Here is a 15,854-nt window from a genome sequence, read left to right on the forward strand (position 1 = left end):
TTCACAGGTGTTTGCAGCAATTGTGGACCATTGGGGCCAGCCATCGATAGATCTGATGGCATCCCGGTTAAACCACAAGGTCCCCATGTATTGCACAAGGACCAGGGATCCCTGCGCAGTGGCAATAGACTCCCTGACAATTCCATGGGTGTTTCCCTTGGTGTACCTGTTTCCACCCATACCACTGCTGACAAGAGTTCTAAAAAGGGTTCGAAGTCAGGCAGTGGAAGCCATTCTTGTGGCTCCGGACTGGCCAAGAAGGGCTTGGTTCTCGGACCTACAGAGCCTGCTGATCGAGGATCCTTGGCCTCTGCCTCTAAGGAGAGATCTTCTCACACAGGGCCCTTGCGTCTTCCAAGATTTAGGGCGGCTACGTTTGTCGGCGTGGAGGCTGAGCGGAAAATCTTAGCCCAGAAGGGTCTGCATTCATCAGTTATCACCACGATGATTCAGGCCAGAAAGCCGGTGACAAACACCCACTACTACAAGATCTGGAGAAAGTACGTGGGTTGGTGTGAGGAACAGAAGGCCCCCCCTGCGAAATTTAACCTGAACAGGTTATTGTGCTTCTTACAAGCGGGATTGGATTTGGGTCTCCGTCTGGGCTCACTAAAAGTACAGATTTCGGCCCTCTCCATATTCTTCCAAAGAAAATTGGCTGTCATCCCGGAAGTACAAACTTTCCTTCAGGGAGTGCTTCACATCCAGCCTCCCTTTGTACCTCCTACACCTCCTTGGAGTTTGGACGTTGTTCTAAACTTCCTTCAATCCTCCTGGTTCGAACCGTTGGAGTCGATTGAATTGAGGTATATCACCTGGAAGGCGGTGATCCTTTTGGCCCTAGCCTCGGCTAGGAGAGTGTCTGAATTGGGAGCCCTTTCCTGTAAGAGTCCCTATCTAATTTTCCACTCAGACAGAGAGGAGTTGAGAACAAACCCGCGTTTTCTCCCTAAGGTGATTTCTTCCTTTCACCTAAATCAACCAATTGTAGTCCCGTCTGCATCTAGTTCGCCGGATATTCGGGTATCCCTGGATGTGGTGCGTGTCTTGCGTGTGTATGTCCAGAGGACGTTAAGAATCAGGAAGACAGATTGTCTATTCATTCTGTATGACGCACAAAAGAAAGGACACCCTGCATCTAAGCAATCCATTGCTAGATGGATTAGGACTACAATCCAACAAGCCTATGTGACAGCAGGCATGCCGACACCTCCGGTTTTAAAGGCTCATTCCACCAGATCGGTGGGCGCATCCTGGGCGGCTGCTCGGGGTGTGTCAGCTCTGCAACTCTGTAGAGCTGCTACATGGTCGGGGCAACACACCTTTGTAAAATTTTACAGGTTTGATGCCTTGGCCAAAGAGGATACCCAGTTTGTTCAGGCAGTACTGCAGCAGTCTCCGCACGTACCCTCCCTTTCTGGAAGCTTTGGGACATCCCCAATGTCTTAAGACCATTCCCAGTATCCCATCAAGGACGTTAGTGAAAATAGGAATTTAATACCTACCGGTAATTCCTTTTCACGTAGTCCTTATGGGATACTGGGCGCCCGCCCTGTGCGGGGGTTTGGCTGCAGTTTTTTTCTGCTGATAAAAGTCAGAAGCTAACTTATTGTCTTCTGGTTCTAAGGTCTAGTTCAGTGACCTTTGTTAAAGAAAATCCACCCAGTTGGTGGTATTATAGTTGTTTTTTGTTTTTGATGAATGCGGGTGTGCTGGCATGAATCTCACCACACTATTCACACTTATGTTTACATAGGTGACATATAAGTTATTCCTCTCATATGTACATTCTCCTTCGGGCACAGTTTTTCCACTAACTGGTTCCTGGGAGGGGAATCAGAGGGGAGGAGCCAGTACACCCAGCTTCAAAGTTATAGATGTGCCTGTCTCCTGCGGATACCCTCTAATACCCAATGTCTTAAGACCATTCCCAGTATCCCATAAGGACTACGTGAAAAGGAATTACCGGTAGGTATTAAATTCCTATTATTGCTTTCACAGTAATTCCGTTTTAAATGCATGATTATGTGCTATTCATTTGTGTTACGGTAATCATATAGCCAAAACCCATTACGACTTTATTCATACTGTTTTAATATAGTAGCACAATATCTGAAGGATAGGTCGACCGTCAATATGTTGGCCATGAATGGTTCACGTCGACAAAAAGTTGACACAAACAACATTGACTTAGTCAACACATGAAAAGGCCAACGTTTTCTAAACAATTTTTTTCTTTCTTTGGAAATTTTCATGCTTTACGATCCATTGTGGATTATCTTTGGGAACAGAAAAAGCGCCCCCGAGCGCAGCGCAAAGGGTGCCACACTAATTGGGGGGTTCATGGTGACAGGTGTTGTCTTTGACACAAGAAACTTATGTAAAACTCATTTCCGCCTTTTCATTTGTCGACCATTTCCATATCAACCTACTGCTTGTGTCAACCTTTTGTCAATGTCGACCTGTTCCATGTCAACCTCTATTTCTTGTTGACCTCATGCCTGTCCACCCATGTTCACCGTGTACCTGTCGATTAAACATCGTTAACCTTATGATCCACACCCATAGCAGGTATAGGAGGAAGCACAGTGAACAGTCCATGCATGTGTAATATACAGTCACATTGATTCCCTTATTCACAGAGTTCTTTTTTTTCTTTCTTTTTCTTTGATCCTTTAAATATAATGCAGCCATGAAAAAATAGAAAAGCGGATTCAACATAAAGTCATACAGTGTCTCAAGGCATTCATGAACAACAAGGTAATTTGTATATTATAATAGCTATCATTTTGTCTCTTATTTTTTTATTGCACAAATAAGTGATGTGTGTGGACTGGTATCTTTGTACTTTTTTTATTGCACAAATAAGTGATGTGTGTAGACTGATATCTTTGTACTTTAAAGCTGCAATCCCATTAACGTTTTGTGTATTGTTTTTTATAAATATTACATTGGTTTATTGTGAGAAGAGACATGCTCTTTATTTGCCTTTTTATAATCATATGCAGCTTGCTTAGATGTTATGTGACTTAGGTGGCAAGCAGTTACATGATATATGCAGAAATTTGATTTTATAATAACGTTCTTCACATTGTCTCTTTTATAGCACAACTTCACTGTCATTTCTGGCTCTCTGTAAATGTCTTCCAACTGATGGGCAATGCTTATTTCCTCTTTTGTTCTAATTTGGGGAATGCTGAAACTGGGAATAGGAAGCAGAGGGCAAGCATAGGCTTCAAAACACATGGTCTGAAACTTGCAGTGACATTAAGAGAATCACAAAGTTATTAGGCCTTAAGTGTGTGTGTGTGTGTGTATATATATATGTATATATATATATATATATATATATATATATATATATATATATATATATATATATATATATATATAATTTCTAGCCACTCCTGTTTTGGGTATTCGAATCCTCTTTAGTGATACAGCTAAGTAGGAGAACGCATTACACCAGTGCCCGCATCCAGTGTCTACCTCATGCAGCAGTGCACTTTTAGACTGCAGGTATTTGGGACCCTGGAAACGCATTTGTAGAGTTCCCTGTACACATGTCTCTTACTATGGCAGCACCACCTGTAGACTGTAGCATTGATGGCTGACCTGCTTTTATTGATCTGTAGTATGCAAAGGCTTCTGTATGTGTCAAGGACTGGACTTGCTGTGTTCCCGGCAATGACCTGGGTGAGACAGTGGAGGGCTCAGGGAACTGGAAGCTTGGTGGTTTCATAGTGGTATTCACCAGTGACCCCCCCGCAAGGGGATATGGACTTTGCTGCAACTGCCGACCAGGTCGCAGCCCTCTCCCCAGGTTCCTCTGTGACTAGCAGGAGTGATACTCTGGAGATGGGTAGAGCAGTGATGATAATGGGGTACTTAAACCATCAATGGTGGATCGATGGCACTGAATGCTGCATAGCAACACAGAGGGCACAGAGGAATGAGTGTAGCAAGGGGCACTCAATGGAGTTGACTGGGTACCGATGCTGCTGCCTGGAAGCCGGTTGATGGTATTCAATGGTGTGGCCTAGAAGCCAGTTGATGGTATTAGATAGTGTGGCCTGAAAGCCGGTCAATGGTACTCGATGGTGCACCTTGGAAGCCGAGATATAGCAGGTATAATAACCTACAGGTATCCAGAGACTGTACTGATAACCTGGGCTGCACACAGAGAGCTGGGTCACACTGAAGATGGACATAGTGGAGTCTTCTGGCAGAAGTGGATTGACCAGGTAAGCAGCAGATGCTAGCAGGTAACAGCAGGGCACAGGTAACCGGATCTCTGGAGCAAGTGGGGAGTCTTGGAGAGCTTGATGCTGGAGAACTTGCAGGGGAACTGACAAGTTTTTCAAGACAAGGAGGACTCTGGGAAGCTGGCTTTTATTCCTCCAGGTAATTGCTACTTAGCTGCAGCAGCAGTACACAGAACCAGGAAGTATGCTTTGAGCTACCTGGATCATGTGACCCGCAATCAGAACAGGGAATGCACCTGGAGCCCTCTATCCTATGTGACACAGGGAATGGCTTGTGAGGCAGAGACATCACGCCAGGAACTGCAGAGTGTGCCAACAGTTTATCTGTGGCGCAGATTACACCAGTGTGCTGGTAAGGGGCGCACGCGAGCGGCACGAGAACCGGGGTTCCTGACATTTATGTATCCTATTTGTTTCCTCTAAAGGTGAGCCAAGGGGCACTTTATCTTGTGAAAATATGGTGCCATTTGCTCTATGGCTGCAGTATCATCTTGCCCATACTCCTACAATACAGTTGGCAGTGCTTCCGGCTCATCTGACTTGTAGCTGCTTCAAAGGCTGGTGTTTGGTTTACACTGCTGGTGCTGTGTCCGGAGGCTTTGGTTTACTAAACTAAAATAATTCTTCTTGTTTTTCGTTTAATCATTATTTAGAGATAGTTAGGATTATTTTTCTTCTGATTTTTTCCATTTTATTTCTGTGTGTGTTTTTGCAAAAAGGGAATATAGATTGCAGGTTTTATATCTCCATTACTGTTGATGGTATGCCTGTGTGATAAACAAACAGACAAAACGGGATATTCAATGTTGGGTCACGAATGTCGGGCTGGCCCAATATCTGTGACCCTGTCCCGTTCTTGGTCTGCTCCACTGAGATTTTGCAGGTGCGATTCGATGTCCCGCCTTCTGCGGGTTGAGAAGGGGGCCATGGGGTATCGGCGAGTTGTGGCTGGGATCTCATGAATTCCTGGCTGTTCTTTGCAGAAGAAGCCCGACTGCTTGTGAAGTCACAGAAGAACACATTGAATGGCTGCAGGAAATTGAATCTCCCCTAAAGTAGGGTTGCACTTACCTTCCATTTTTCTTGTTTTAAATATTCTGCTAAACTCTTTAAAGTGATTACGGGACAAAAGCCTTTTGTGCAGATTGTGAGGTTCAGGTATTCCGCCAGTGCTCATCTGAGAACACTCCACCTGAGTAGGTCTTACCACTATAGGCAAACCTGATGGCTCAGTCCAAATCTTACTTGGCAAAATAAGTGCATGTAGAGCAAAGTGATTTGTTTCCTATGCCTTTAAAGCAAGCCCTACCTTTTCAGTCCCCTTCTTTTAAAATAGTAAGTCATCTGCTAGTTTCAGGATTATCTTTACAAATGCTTATTATTTCTAAGGTCTACTTAATCAATCTTGGGTTCTTCTAGGACTGGTGCTCATAAATGCATACCTATACATATGGTGCATTCATTAGGGGAGGAGGATTCAGATGAGCCCCTTTCAGAGGATGTGGAGGTTATCAGGATTGCGATACCACTTAGATGGGAAGACTGTTCCCAGGCATTCACTGAGTTTACTCAGGCTATCCTCTAGACGTTTGATGGCTAACCTTGACACTCCAGCTGTTGTTGAACTACACATCCCAGCATGCTCAGCTTCAGATTTGATATTTGGCCATGCTAAATCTGATGCAGAGCATGCTGTGATGTTTAGTTCAACATCTGGAGTGTCAAGGTTAGCCATAAAGGCTCTAGACCTTTGATAGTTGAGGTCAAGGATGTTGACAAAGGCCCCTCACGGGTTGAAACGCGTTGGAGCACACATCACCCATCTCTCAGCACCCAACAGTCTCCTCCCCACCCGGAGTTAAGCGCTCGTTACTCCAGTGCCTCACCACTCCCGCCGAACGCCTCTCAGCGGGACCCGGAAGTGTGTCTGTCACTGTAGGAACGACGCGATATCTACAATGGTGCGCTCGCACGGCTATGCAGGCACCAGCAGGAGAAGATCAATGCAGAGCGAAGTGGGACGGTCGGAGCAGATATGCACCCAGGATATCAGGTAAGTGGGAGGTGCACCACCAGGACCACCACACGGGCTGGCTCCCAGTGACACTGTTGCACTTTCCTTGACCCCCATTGACTTTATCCACCCACCACCAGCCGGAGCACTGTGTTGATCCCAACCTAAGACTCTCCACCTGTCTGTGCAATACGAACCACAGTCACCGCAGAAGGTGCAGTGGTAGTTGCACAAGACTCCCCTGTGCCAAGCACAGGCCAGACAAGGCTGGGCATTCAGTACTCTCTTCTCCATCCTTAACCCTTTCCTCAGCACCCTACATCCATGTGATTTTCAATAGTTTATTAATACATTTCTTTTGATTTGCCACATACAGTGTGTCCATCAATCTATTAGTGGCACCATCCACACCTCCACTTATCTAGGCTTTCCTAGAACACACTTCACACTTTATTGGGGTACACGGAATAGATTCAGAGCCTGAGCGCTGGTCTCATTATCTTAATGTGAAAGGTGGCTATATGTACACATCTGTACCTATTAAATATTTATCTACATTAACTGGTAATACTTAGAAGCAGCCTATTCAGGTCTCCTAACTCTGGTTGATTATACAAAGCAGGTTTTCATGAGAGTGTGCAGGTTCAGTTTTACTCGGATTTGCATGGATCTCAAATCGGGATCATATTGGCTATCCAAAACACGTAATAGCCAATACGATCTGGATTTGAGTATTGAGAAAATTCAGTGTATACTGTAAGTTTTTATCTTTTTTTGGCCAGAAGGACAATTTGGTTGCTTTCCTGATAAGCAGAAAATTAGCTCTATAGATTATTTATGTAGGCCATAACTGGAGTGCATAGTTACACAGGCAGCTGGAATTAAAAGTCAGTTTTTTCCATTTCTTTCATTTCACCCTAGAACTCCTAGGTTTTGGCCCTTTTAGAATTTGATGGCCGAGGAGAACCACTTGCTCATTTAGTCTGCCCCAGGTACGTGTTAGCCTGCACCCATCAGCGGTTCAGCAGTAGGCCACAGAGTCATAGGGTGAATAACTATGGTATCCTGCAATCTTTGCTTCGGAAGAGCTGACTGGCCTTCCCAATGACTTTGGTCAGGGGATCTCATACCTATCTATATTTTATAACTCCTCTTCCTCAGAATCGGCTAAAGAGGAACATTAATGGGTGCAATTCACTCTCTATTCATAGAAGCCTTGATTCCCAGTAAATCATCCAGCTAGGTGTTTCCGTTTGAATCTATTGCTGGGTCAGAAACCAGACCGTTCATCTACAGATATTAGTCATGGACAAGTCCTAGTATACCTAATCAGAGAATGCTTTGGACGTGGCTTACGTTAACCAACAGGAATGATCTGGGTATCCACAGGATATGTCAGAAACTGTCCAGGTTATGACATGGGTACAATACTTTATACTGTATATAGCGTCCATTTTTATCCAGAGAGTTGTGTAAGTTACTGATGTGAAATGATCTTCTATCATAGGGTCCATTCCTTTATCCGGATTTTCTACTGTTGACTTAAACTGCGTGGCACTTGAGATTGTTCTTTTGAGGTCCAAGTGCTTTTCCACAGCTGTTATCCAAACTGCCTTACTGCTGATTTAGTCATCCACTACAGTTATCTATTATGGGTCGTTTAGAGAAGCCATGAGGGTACCAGGATCTCTGTTCCAATTACAATGTGGATTTTGTTTTTTACAGGACAGATTGTCCAAAGGCCTGTGCCTCTCTTTTCTGAGGGGCCAAGTCTCTGCCTTGTCTATTCTTTTTCAGGGGAGTTTGGCATCTTTACCAGATGGCAGAACTTTCATGAAAAGAGTATTGCATTTCCAGCCACCTAATGTTCCTTTGGTTCCACCATCAGATCTTAATTTATTGTTAGCTGCTTTTCATTGGGCACTTTTTGAGTCATTAGAGGTGGTGGAGTTAAGGTGGTTTACATGGAAAGTAGTTTATCTTTTGGCTATTTCCTCAACTTTTGATTTGGCATCCTTGTTAGCCAACTCTCCACTTTTGATTTTTCTTTTAGACCAGATCAGATGAAACTTTGCCCTGACTGTCCCTATACCTAAGGTGGTTTCACATTTTGACATGAATCAGCAGATGTGACCTTTTTGCATCCATCGTATCCAGATATTCCTCTGTGATTTTCTGGATTTGCACTCTCTGCGTATATGTGAATTTGACTGCTGCTTTGATGATTAGAAAAGAGGCATTTCAGCGTCAAAGCATTCCATTGCTGGTTGGATAAATAAACCCGGTCTTCATAGAATCAATTAACCAAATATTCTTGTCTATACACATTTGTGTCTAAGGATGTGAGTTTGCACACAAGTTTAACATACAGCATGGTCTTCTTGTCTCTCTTGAGGCTTGCTTTAGAAAATCATCTTATTATGCTACACTTAGATTTGGCTGAGGAATTTGACATATTAGGAGGGTGTTTTAATATACAGGGACCTGTATTTTTTTTTTTTACAAAACATTTTTATGCCACCCTTGTTTAACACCAAGTACAATGCACAATATTAAGAGCCATCTTTATCCTTGGACATTGAAAATCCTGCAAACGCTACAAGGCTACAGGTGCTGTATCTCTGATATACTATTCTGCTGGGTCAGGACCTGTTAGAAACTGTGGGAGAAGTTTTTTCTTAGCAGCAAGTTTTGTGAGACATTGCTTGAATATTTGAACAGGTGCTGTACCTCTGATATATCACTCTGCTGGGATTTTTGACCGGGACTTGTCAGAAATAGTGGAAGAAGCTTTTTTCCTTGACAGCAATTTTTTATGAGACACTGTGTGACTATACTAACAGATGCTGTGCTTCTGATATATTACCCTGTTGGGCTTTTGTGACCGGGACTGGTCAGAAATAGTGGGGGAAGGTTTCTCCTTAGTAACAATATTTGTGAGACACCGTTTGACAAGATTAACAGGTGCTGTTCCTCTGATATACTGCCCCGCTGGGCTTTGGGACCGAGACTTGTCAGTAACTGCGGGAGAAGCCTCCTCTAGGCAGAAATTGGTGTGAGACACTGCATTACCATATTTTGCTAAATAACCTGCACTAGCCACCAGAGGTTAGAAAGCATTCAGGGATAAAGAGGCAGAAATAAGCATTGGACACTGTAACTGAAACCCCTGTTTACCCTGGCAGCAAGTTAATAAGCGCTATAAATTTACCAGTCTATCCGGTACAACTGTAATTGGTGATAAGATGGGAAAAACCGGTCAAAATACAGCGGCTGCCCGCTTAGAAAAATATGCCCGTTCCACGGCTAACTCCCAGCCCGTCACGCCACAGACCACTCCCTCCAAGCCCTGCATCCAGGTGCAAACACCAGAAGTTACTCTGGCACAAGTACTGGAGGCGATAAACTCCTGTGAAACGCGACTATCCGAACAGATGAATAAACTCCAGTCGGATATTATGTTGATACGGGATGACGCACAAAAAACTAGAGACAGGGTCTGTGAGTTGGAAAAGCGACTCTCGGCCACAGAAGATATTGTGACTCCCCTACAGGTCCAGGTAGTGGGGATTTCTGGCCAAATGGCGGACCTACGGGCTAAACTCATCGATCTTGAAGGGCGCTCAAGGCGTAATAATGTCCGTTTTGTTGGCTTAGAGGAGCGAATAGAAGGACGAGAGCCTGAAAAATTCATTGAGGACTGGTTAAAGAGGGAGCTTGGACAGGAAAATTTCTCGGCTCACTTTTCCATAGAACGGGTACACCGAATTCCAGCCCGCCCCTCTATTCCTGGGGGCTCACCCCGCACCCTAATTGCGAAATTTTTACATTACAGGGACAGAGATCAAGTTCTCAGATTGACTCGTATAAAATCTGACTTCGGTCTTAATGGGTCTAAAGTCTCTGTCTTCCCTGACTTGCCACAAGATGTACAAAAAGACAGAGCAAAATTTCGTAATGTCAAAAGTAGAATGAGAGAACTGGAATTGAAATATGCTATGTTTTACCCTGCTAAACTCCGGGTGGTGGCCAATGGGGAAACAACCTTCTTCTCCACAGCGTCGGAGGCAGCATTGTGGCTGGATAAGTTCTATCCCGGCCGAAGCCAATTGGCTGATAAATAGCCATTGATAACTTTTGTTGTATATGTATATCTTGGATACTGAAAATTCGAAAAGTTTTTCTAAAAAAACGGAGTCTGGGGGGGTGGTGGGAGGATTTAGGGCCTAACTAGCCCTGAAAGAATAGAATTTAGGATATGCGTGGCCTATAATATTCTGGATATATTCAATTGGTATTAAAAGTGCTGGGGCCCCCTACCGGGTTGTATGTGGTCATTAGGTAAAGGTCCCCAAGTGACAGTGGGTACGTAGGGGTGTAATTGGGGGTCATTTGCTATAGGTATGCCTAACGGGATAGGTTATACAGGGAGGGGGGTGGGGGGGGGGGGTTGATGTTAAGTGTTGTTTGTCCTTTTATGTGCCTGCCGATATATGTCCCTATCTTGCTACCTATTTCCTCATATGGGGGAAAGATGCTCCTTCTCGGTTCACTCCTTCTTTACAAATATATATTCTTTGCTGGATATGGTAATCCTCAATCTATATTTATTATATCTTGCTGAATATGGTAAATAATTTATATTATGATTAAAATTATGTCATGGAACGTGCGGGGCTTGAATGACAGGATCAAACGATCCCTGGTTCTTAATTATTGTAAGACCCTGGGGGCCGATGTGATCTGTATGCAGGAGACCCACTTGTGTGGTGAAAAACTCCGATCCTTAAAACGTCCTTGGATCGCGCAGATGTACCATGCACCGTTCACATCGGCTTCTCGTGGTGTCTCGGTAATCATTAAAAAGTCTGTGGCATGTGAACACCTAGCAGTAGAGATTGATCCAAATGGGCGTTATGTATTTTTGGATGGAATATTTGGTACTACTAGACTATCCTTGCTTTCAGTCTATGTCCCGCCCCCATTTGGCTTTGATGTCTTAAGAGCTGCCCTGGAGTTTGTGTCTGCTAGACCAGATAGCCCCTTAATATGCCTAGGGGATTTTAATATGGTAATGAATTACGGATTGGACATATGGTGCCCGAAGAAATCTTCCCCTTCGGGGAGAAGCTCCCTTGCTAAATTCATTGAGGAGATGGGTTGGCACGATGTCTGGAGAGAAAAGTTTCCAAAGGGGAGCCAATTTTCATGCTATTCTCCCACATACAACAATTTCTCCAGGATCGATAATATATTTACATCTATAGCCTTACTTAATAAAATCTCCTCAATTGAATATAAAGCAAGGGGTATCTCTGACCATTCCCCCCTAGTTATACAGCTGGATCCCGAGCCGTGCCGAGGGCACCGATATTGGAGGTTTCAACCAGTGTGGCTGTCCCGGTTTGATAACCTTACTGATTTAGATCAGGAAATTGAAGGTTATTTTGGCACTAATATTGATTCTGCGAAACCCGGTATGGTTTGGGAAGCCTTTAAAGCTCATCTACGGGGCACTTTGATTAAAAAAGTAGCATATGCAAAAGATATACTTCAAAAAACATCATTAACATTAGAGGGGACCATGATAAAACTCGAACAGATTTATTTAGTCCAAAATTCAGAACCCAGTAAATTGGAATGGCTAAATGCTAAACGTTCATGGGTGACGCACCTTCAGGATATGGCAAAATATAGGTTACTAAAAGAATCTCATAAAAGCTATATTCACTCTGACAAGGCAGGTAAATTGATGGCATATATTGCCAGGGCAGAAGTACCGGTAAATATTATCACTAAAATTTGTTCGCCCTCAGGGGAAATTGTAAGTGAAACACCGGGACTAGTTGAAGTTTTTGTGGATCATTACAAGGAAATATATAAATCTAAAACCATAAAGGGGGATAGTGAATGTAGAAATTATTTGAATAATATAGACCTCCCTACCATATCCACTGAAGATAGGGAATTCTTGGATTCCCCGTTCAGGTTGGAGGAGGTAGAAGGGGCTATAAAGGAGTTGTCACTTGCCAAAGCTCCTGGTATAGACGGGTTACCAGCAGAGATCTATAGAACCCTCGGTGCTAGTTTAGCCCCGAGGCTTCTATACTTCTTTCAAGAAATGGAGAAGGAGGGTACTCTTACACAATCTATGACAGAAGCAGTTATTACTGTTATTTTGAAAAAGGGTAAGGACCCACTAAAAGTAGATTCATATAGACCTATATCTTTATTAACAACGGATGCTAAATTGTATGCTATGATTTTAGCAAATAGACTTGGCACCGTGATAGACAAAATTATTCATAATGACCAGACAGGTTTTAGGAGGGGTAAGTCAACCGCTATTAATATTCGTAGAGTGTTTACCTTTTTACAAGCTGGGAAAATTTCAGCTAGTGACGTAGCATTAGCCTCCTTTGATGCCAATAAGGCCTTTGATACCCTTGAGTGGACATATTTAGGGAGTACTCTGGAGGCATTCGGCTTTGGACCTTGTTTTATTAGAAGGATTTTTTCCATATATCATAACCCATGTGCTAGAATTACTATAAACGGATATGTTTCCGCTCCTTTTCCCATATATAGGGGGACGAGACAGGGTTGCCCATTATCCCCTACTCTGTTTGCAATTGCTATCGAGCCTTTGGCTTGTAAGCTCAGGAATATACTTTGCGAAAATCGGGGGTCTGGGGTGATGGGCAACCTTGTCTCCTTGTATGCGGATGATCTCATGGTGGGATTGGTTAATTATAAAGTAGACCTGCCTAAGGTCTTGAATGATTTAAATGAATTTGGTTTATATTCAGGATTAACAATTAACAAAGAAAAATCTAAATTATTGGTTGATGAAAAAATAATCGATTCTTTTTGGGGTAGTGGAGATGGGGTGGATATTCCCAGGGTGGAAAAACTTGACTACCTGGGAGTGGTGATTACGAAAGAGGCAACTAATTTTATAACATATAATATTCTTCCCGTTATAGAGCAAATTAAATCTAGATGTAAAAACTGGCTCAAACTCCCCTTGACTGTTATGGGTAGAGTTAATCTTATTAAGATGATAATATTACCAAAAGTGCTTTACCTTTTACAACACTCCCCTATCTATATCAGTGATACGATTTTTAAGAAGCTAAATGGTGTGATAACTTCCTTTATTTGGAAAAATAAAATCCCTAGAATCAAACTTAAGACTTTAATGAAACCTAGAGATCAGGGTGGTTTAGCTTTACCAGACTTCAAGAGGTACTATGCGGCTTCGCAATTGGTGCATCTTCGAGAATGGATAAATGAACAGGTCCAATCTTCTGAGTTAATAAATTTAATAAATACGGCTGTCCCTGGCCATTCCCCTCTTCAAGCCATTCTAACTAATAGATGTCGCAAAAATCACCCACATATACTTAATCAAGCGATTAAAGTGTGGAAATGGTTGAATAGGGAAATGGACTACAGAGATACAGACCCAGAAGTTAATTTCACTTCATTGTCCTCCTTTGTGGAATTAGATAAACAGCAGGGCGCTGCTGTATGGTCAATTTACGGAATAAATAATATGGGGCATATAACAGATCAAAATAGAATTAAGCCTTTTTCAAGATTAAGTGAGGAGTTTGAGGTGCCTAATAGCATGTTCTTTAGGTATTTGCAAATGAAAAGTGCCACTGAAAAGTATCTGCAGGAGTCTTCCACATCAATTAAAGACAACCCAATAAAAAAGTTTATAAGGAAACTAAATGCCACGAAAAGTATATCTAAGTGCTATAAATTCATTTCCACTCTAGCACAAAATGATCAGCTAGATGATCTCCGGGGAAAATGGATGAGAGATATTCCAGAAATAACTCAAGAGGATTGGGAAAAGGCCCTTAAGATACCTGGATTAGCAACTGCCTCAGTAAGGCTGCAACAAATACAATATAATATTCTTCATCGAATCTATTATACACCCATAAAAATTAATCGTTTCGCACGGGAGACTGGGGATTCGTGTCCAAAATGTAGAGTAGGGGGTTGTGATTTTTGGCACCTAGTGTGGCAGTGTAAGTTTGTGCAGAAATTTTGGCAGGATATAATAGGTATTCTTCTAGAACTGGGAGTCCCGAACCAGGAGTTGAGGCCTAGGGCCTTGATACTGGGTATCTGGTATAATATGGGGAACCCTCCAGAGCTAGGGCAACTGGTCATTAACCTTGGTTCAATTGCGAAAATGTGTATTGCCAGATTTTGGATGGCAAAGACCGCACCAGATAAAATGGAATGGATAAACATGGTTAATAGGATTTATAATCATGAGAGGGAGGTCTACCTTTTAAGGAATAATATTAAAAAATTTCACTTAGTTTGGGGGAGCTGGTTTCACTCGTTATATTTTAAAGGAGCATCTTATGTAGCTGACTCTTAGTTGAAATAAAATTAATCTTTGAAATTAATTCAGAAATACGACAATAGATATATATTTAAAGAATTTTAGGGCACATATTTAGATAATAAATATGAATAAGATTTTGGGGACGGGGAGGGACTGGGAAGGGATGGGGGGACGGGCAAAATGTAATTAATGTCACATACACTTTGTGAGTGTTATTTTTAGATGTCGGTATACACGATCTTGGGCCGTGTACTTAATGCAGCTCAACACGTAGTTAGAAGTATATATGCTTAATTGTGTTAATACATATTGGAAAAATTGTAGATTTTAGTTATAAAGATACACAAATGAAAACACGCTATCTATACACTTTTTTTTTTTTTTGTATGTTTTATTCCTTATTTGTGTGTCCTTCCTTCTATTGAGGATTATTATTGGGGTCAAATATAAAGTTTGGGCCCTCAATAGCCAGCCCTTATGCAAGATGTAAAGATATAATAATTAAACGGGACAAAATCTGAGTGAAGGCAAGGAACCTAGGAGTATTGGAGAGCTGAAAGGTCTAGAACAAACCAGTTGAGCAGGAGAATGGTTGGGATGGGGAATAGGGAGGCAGGCGTTTTGTTTTTGTATTTGTGGGATGCATGTATTGGTACTGTTTTCTGCTTTTATGACCCATGTTAATAATATGTAACATCAGAATTTCTGTATATTTATATATGAAGGGTTTCAATTGTATGTTAAAGGGGGAAAGAGGAGAGAGTGTTGTATAATGTAAAACTAATAAAGAAGTATTAAAAAAAAAAAGTACAATGCATTACAATTTGCCATTATATTTCTTACTGTTGATTATTTGATCCTCACTAAAATGCCTTTTTCAGTGCACTTTGAATTTAATTGTTCTAGAGAGAAAAATTTTTAAGGATACATCTAATGGGGTGTACACACGCTTCGATTTGACATTTTCGATTTCCGTTTTCGAGTTCCGGCGATGATCCTCTTACCGGAGATTTATTGGATGATTTTTTTAATAGCTGGATACTTGCTAAGTTTTATCTACAATATTATATTATTTTTAATACAACATTGGTAATTGTCAATCAAGCCAGAAAATAATAGTTATAGTTCTCACCAAATAAGTAGCATGCCTTGTAAGCATATGTCTTATGTGAAATAGCAATCGGGTTTGTCTCCTATCTGT

The 15,854-nt window shown here is 42.1% G+C and overlaps 1 protein-coding gene across 3 annotated transcripts in view; it reads left to right on the plus strand.

The window, feature by feature from the left end:
• Nucleotides 1-15,854, plus strand: part of DIAPH3 (diaphanous related formin 3) — an 870,768-nt gene that overhangs the window by 313,040 nt on the left and 541,874 nt on the right. For all 3 annotated transcript variants that reach the window (XM_083168891.1, XM_083168892.1, XM_083168893.1), the window contains one exon: nt 2,691-2,760. In XM_083168891.1, coding sequence (XP_083025017.1) covers nt 2,691-2,760 — 70 coding nt within the window. The remainder of the gene's footprint in view (nt 1-2,690; nt 2,761-15,854) is intronic.

The sequence above is a fragment of the Crinia signifera genome, chromosome 2 (genome assembly GCF_055691185.1).
Source record: "Crinia signifera chromosome 2, ASM5569118v1, whole genome shotgun sequence".
Classification (NCBI taxonomy): Eukaryota; Metazoa; Chordata; class Amphibia; order Anura; family Myobatrachidae; genus Crinia; species Crinia signifera.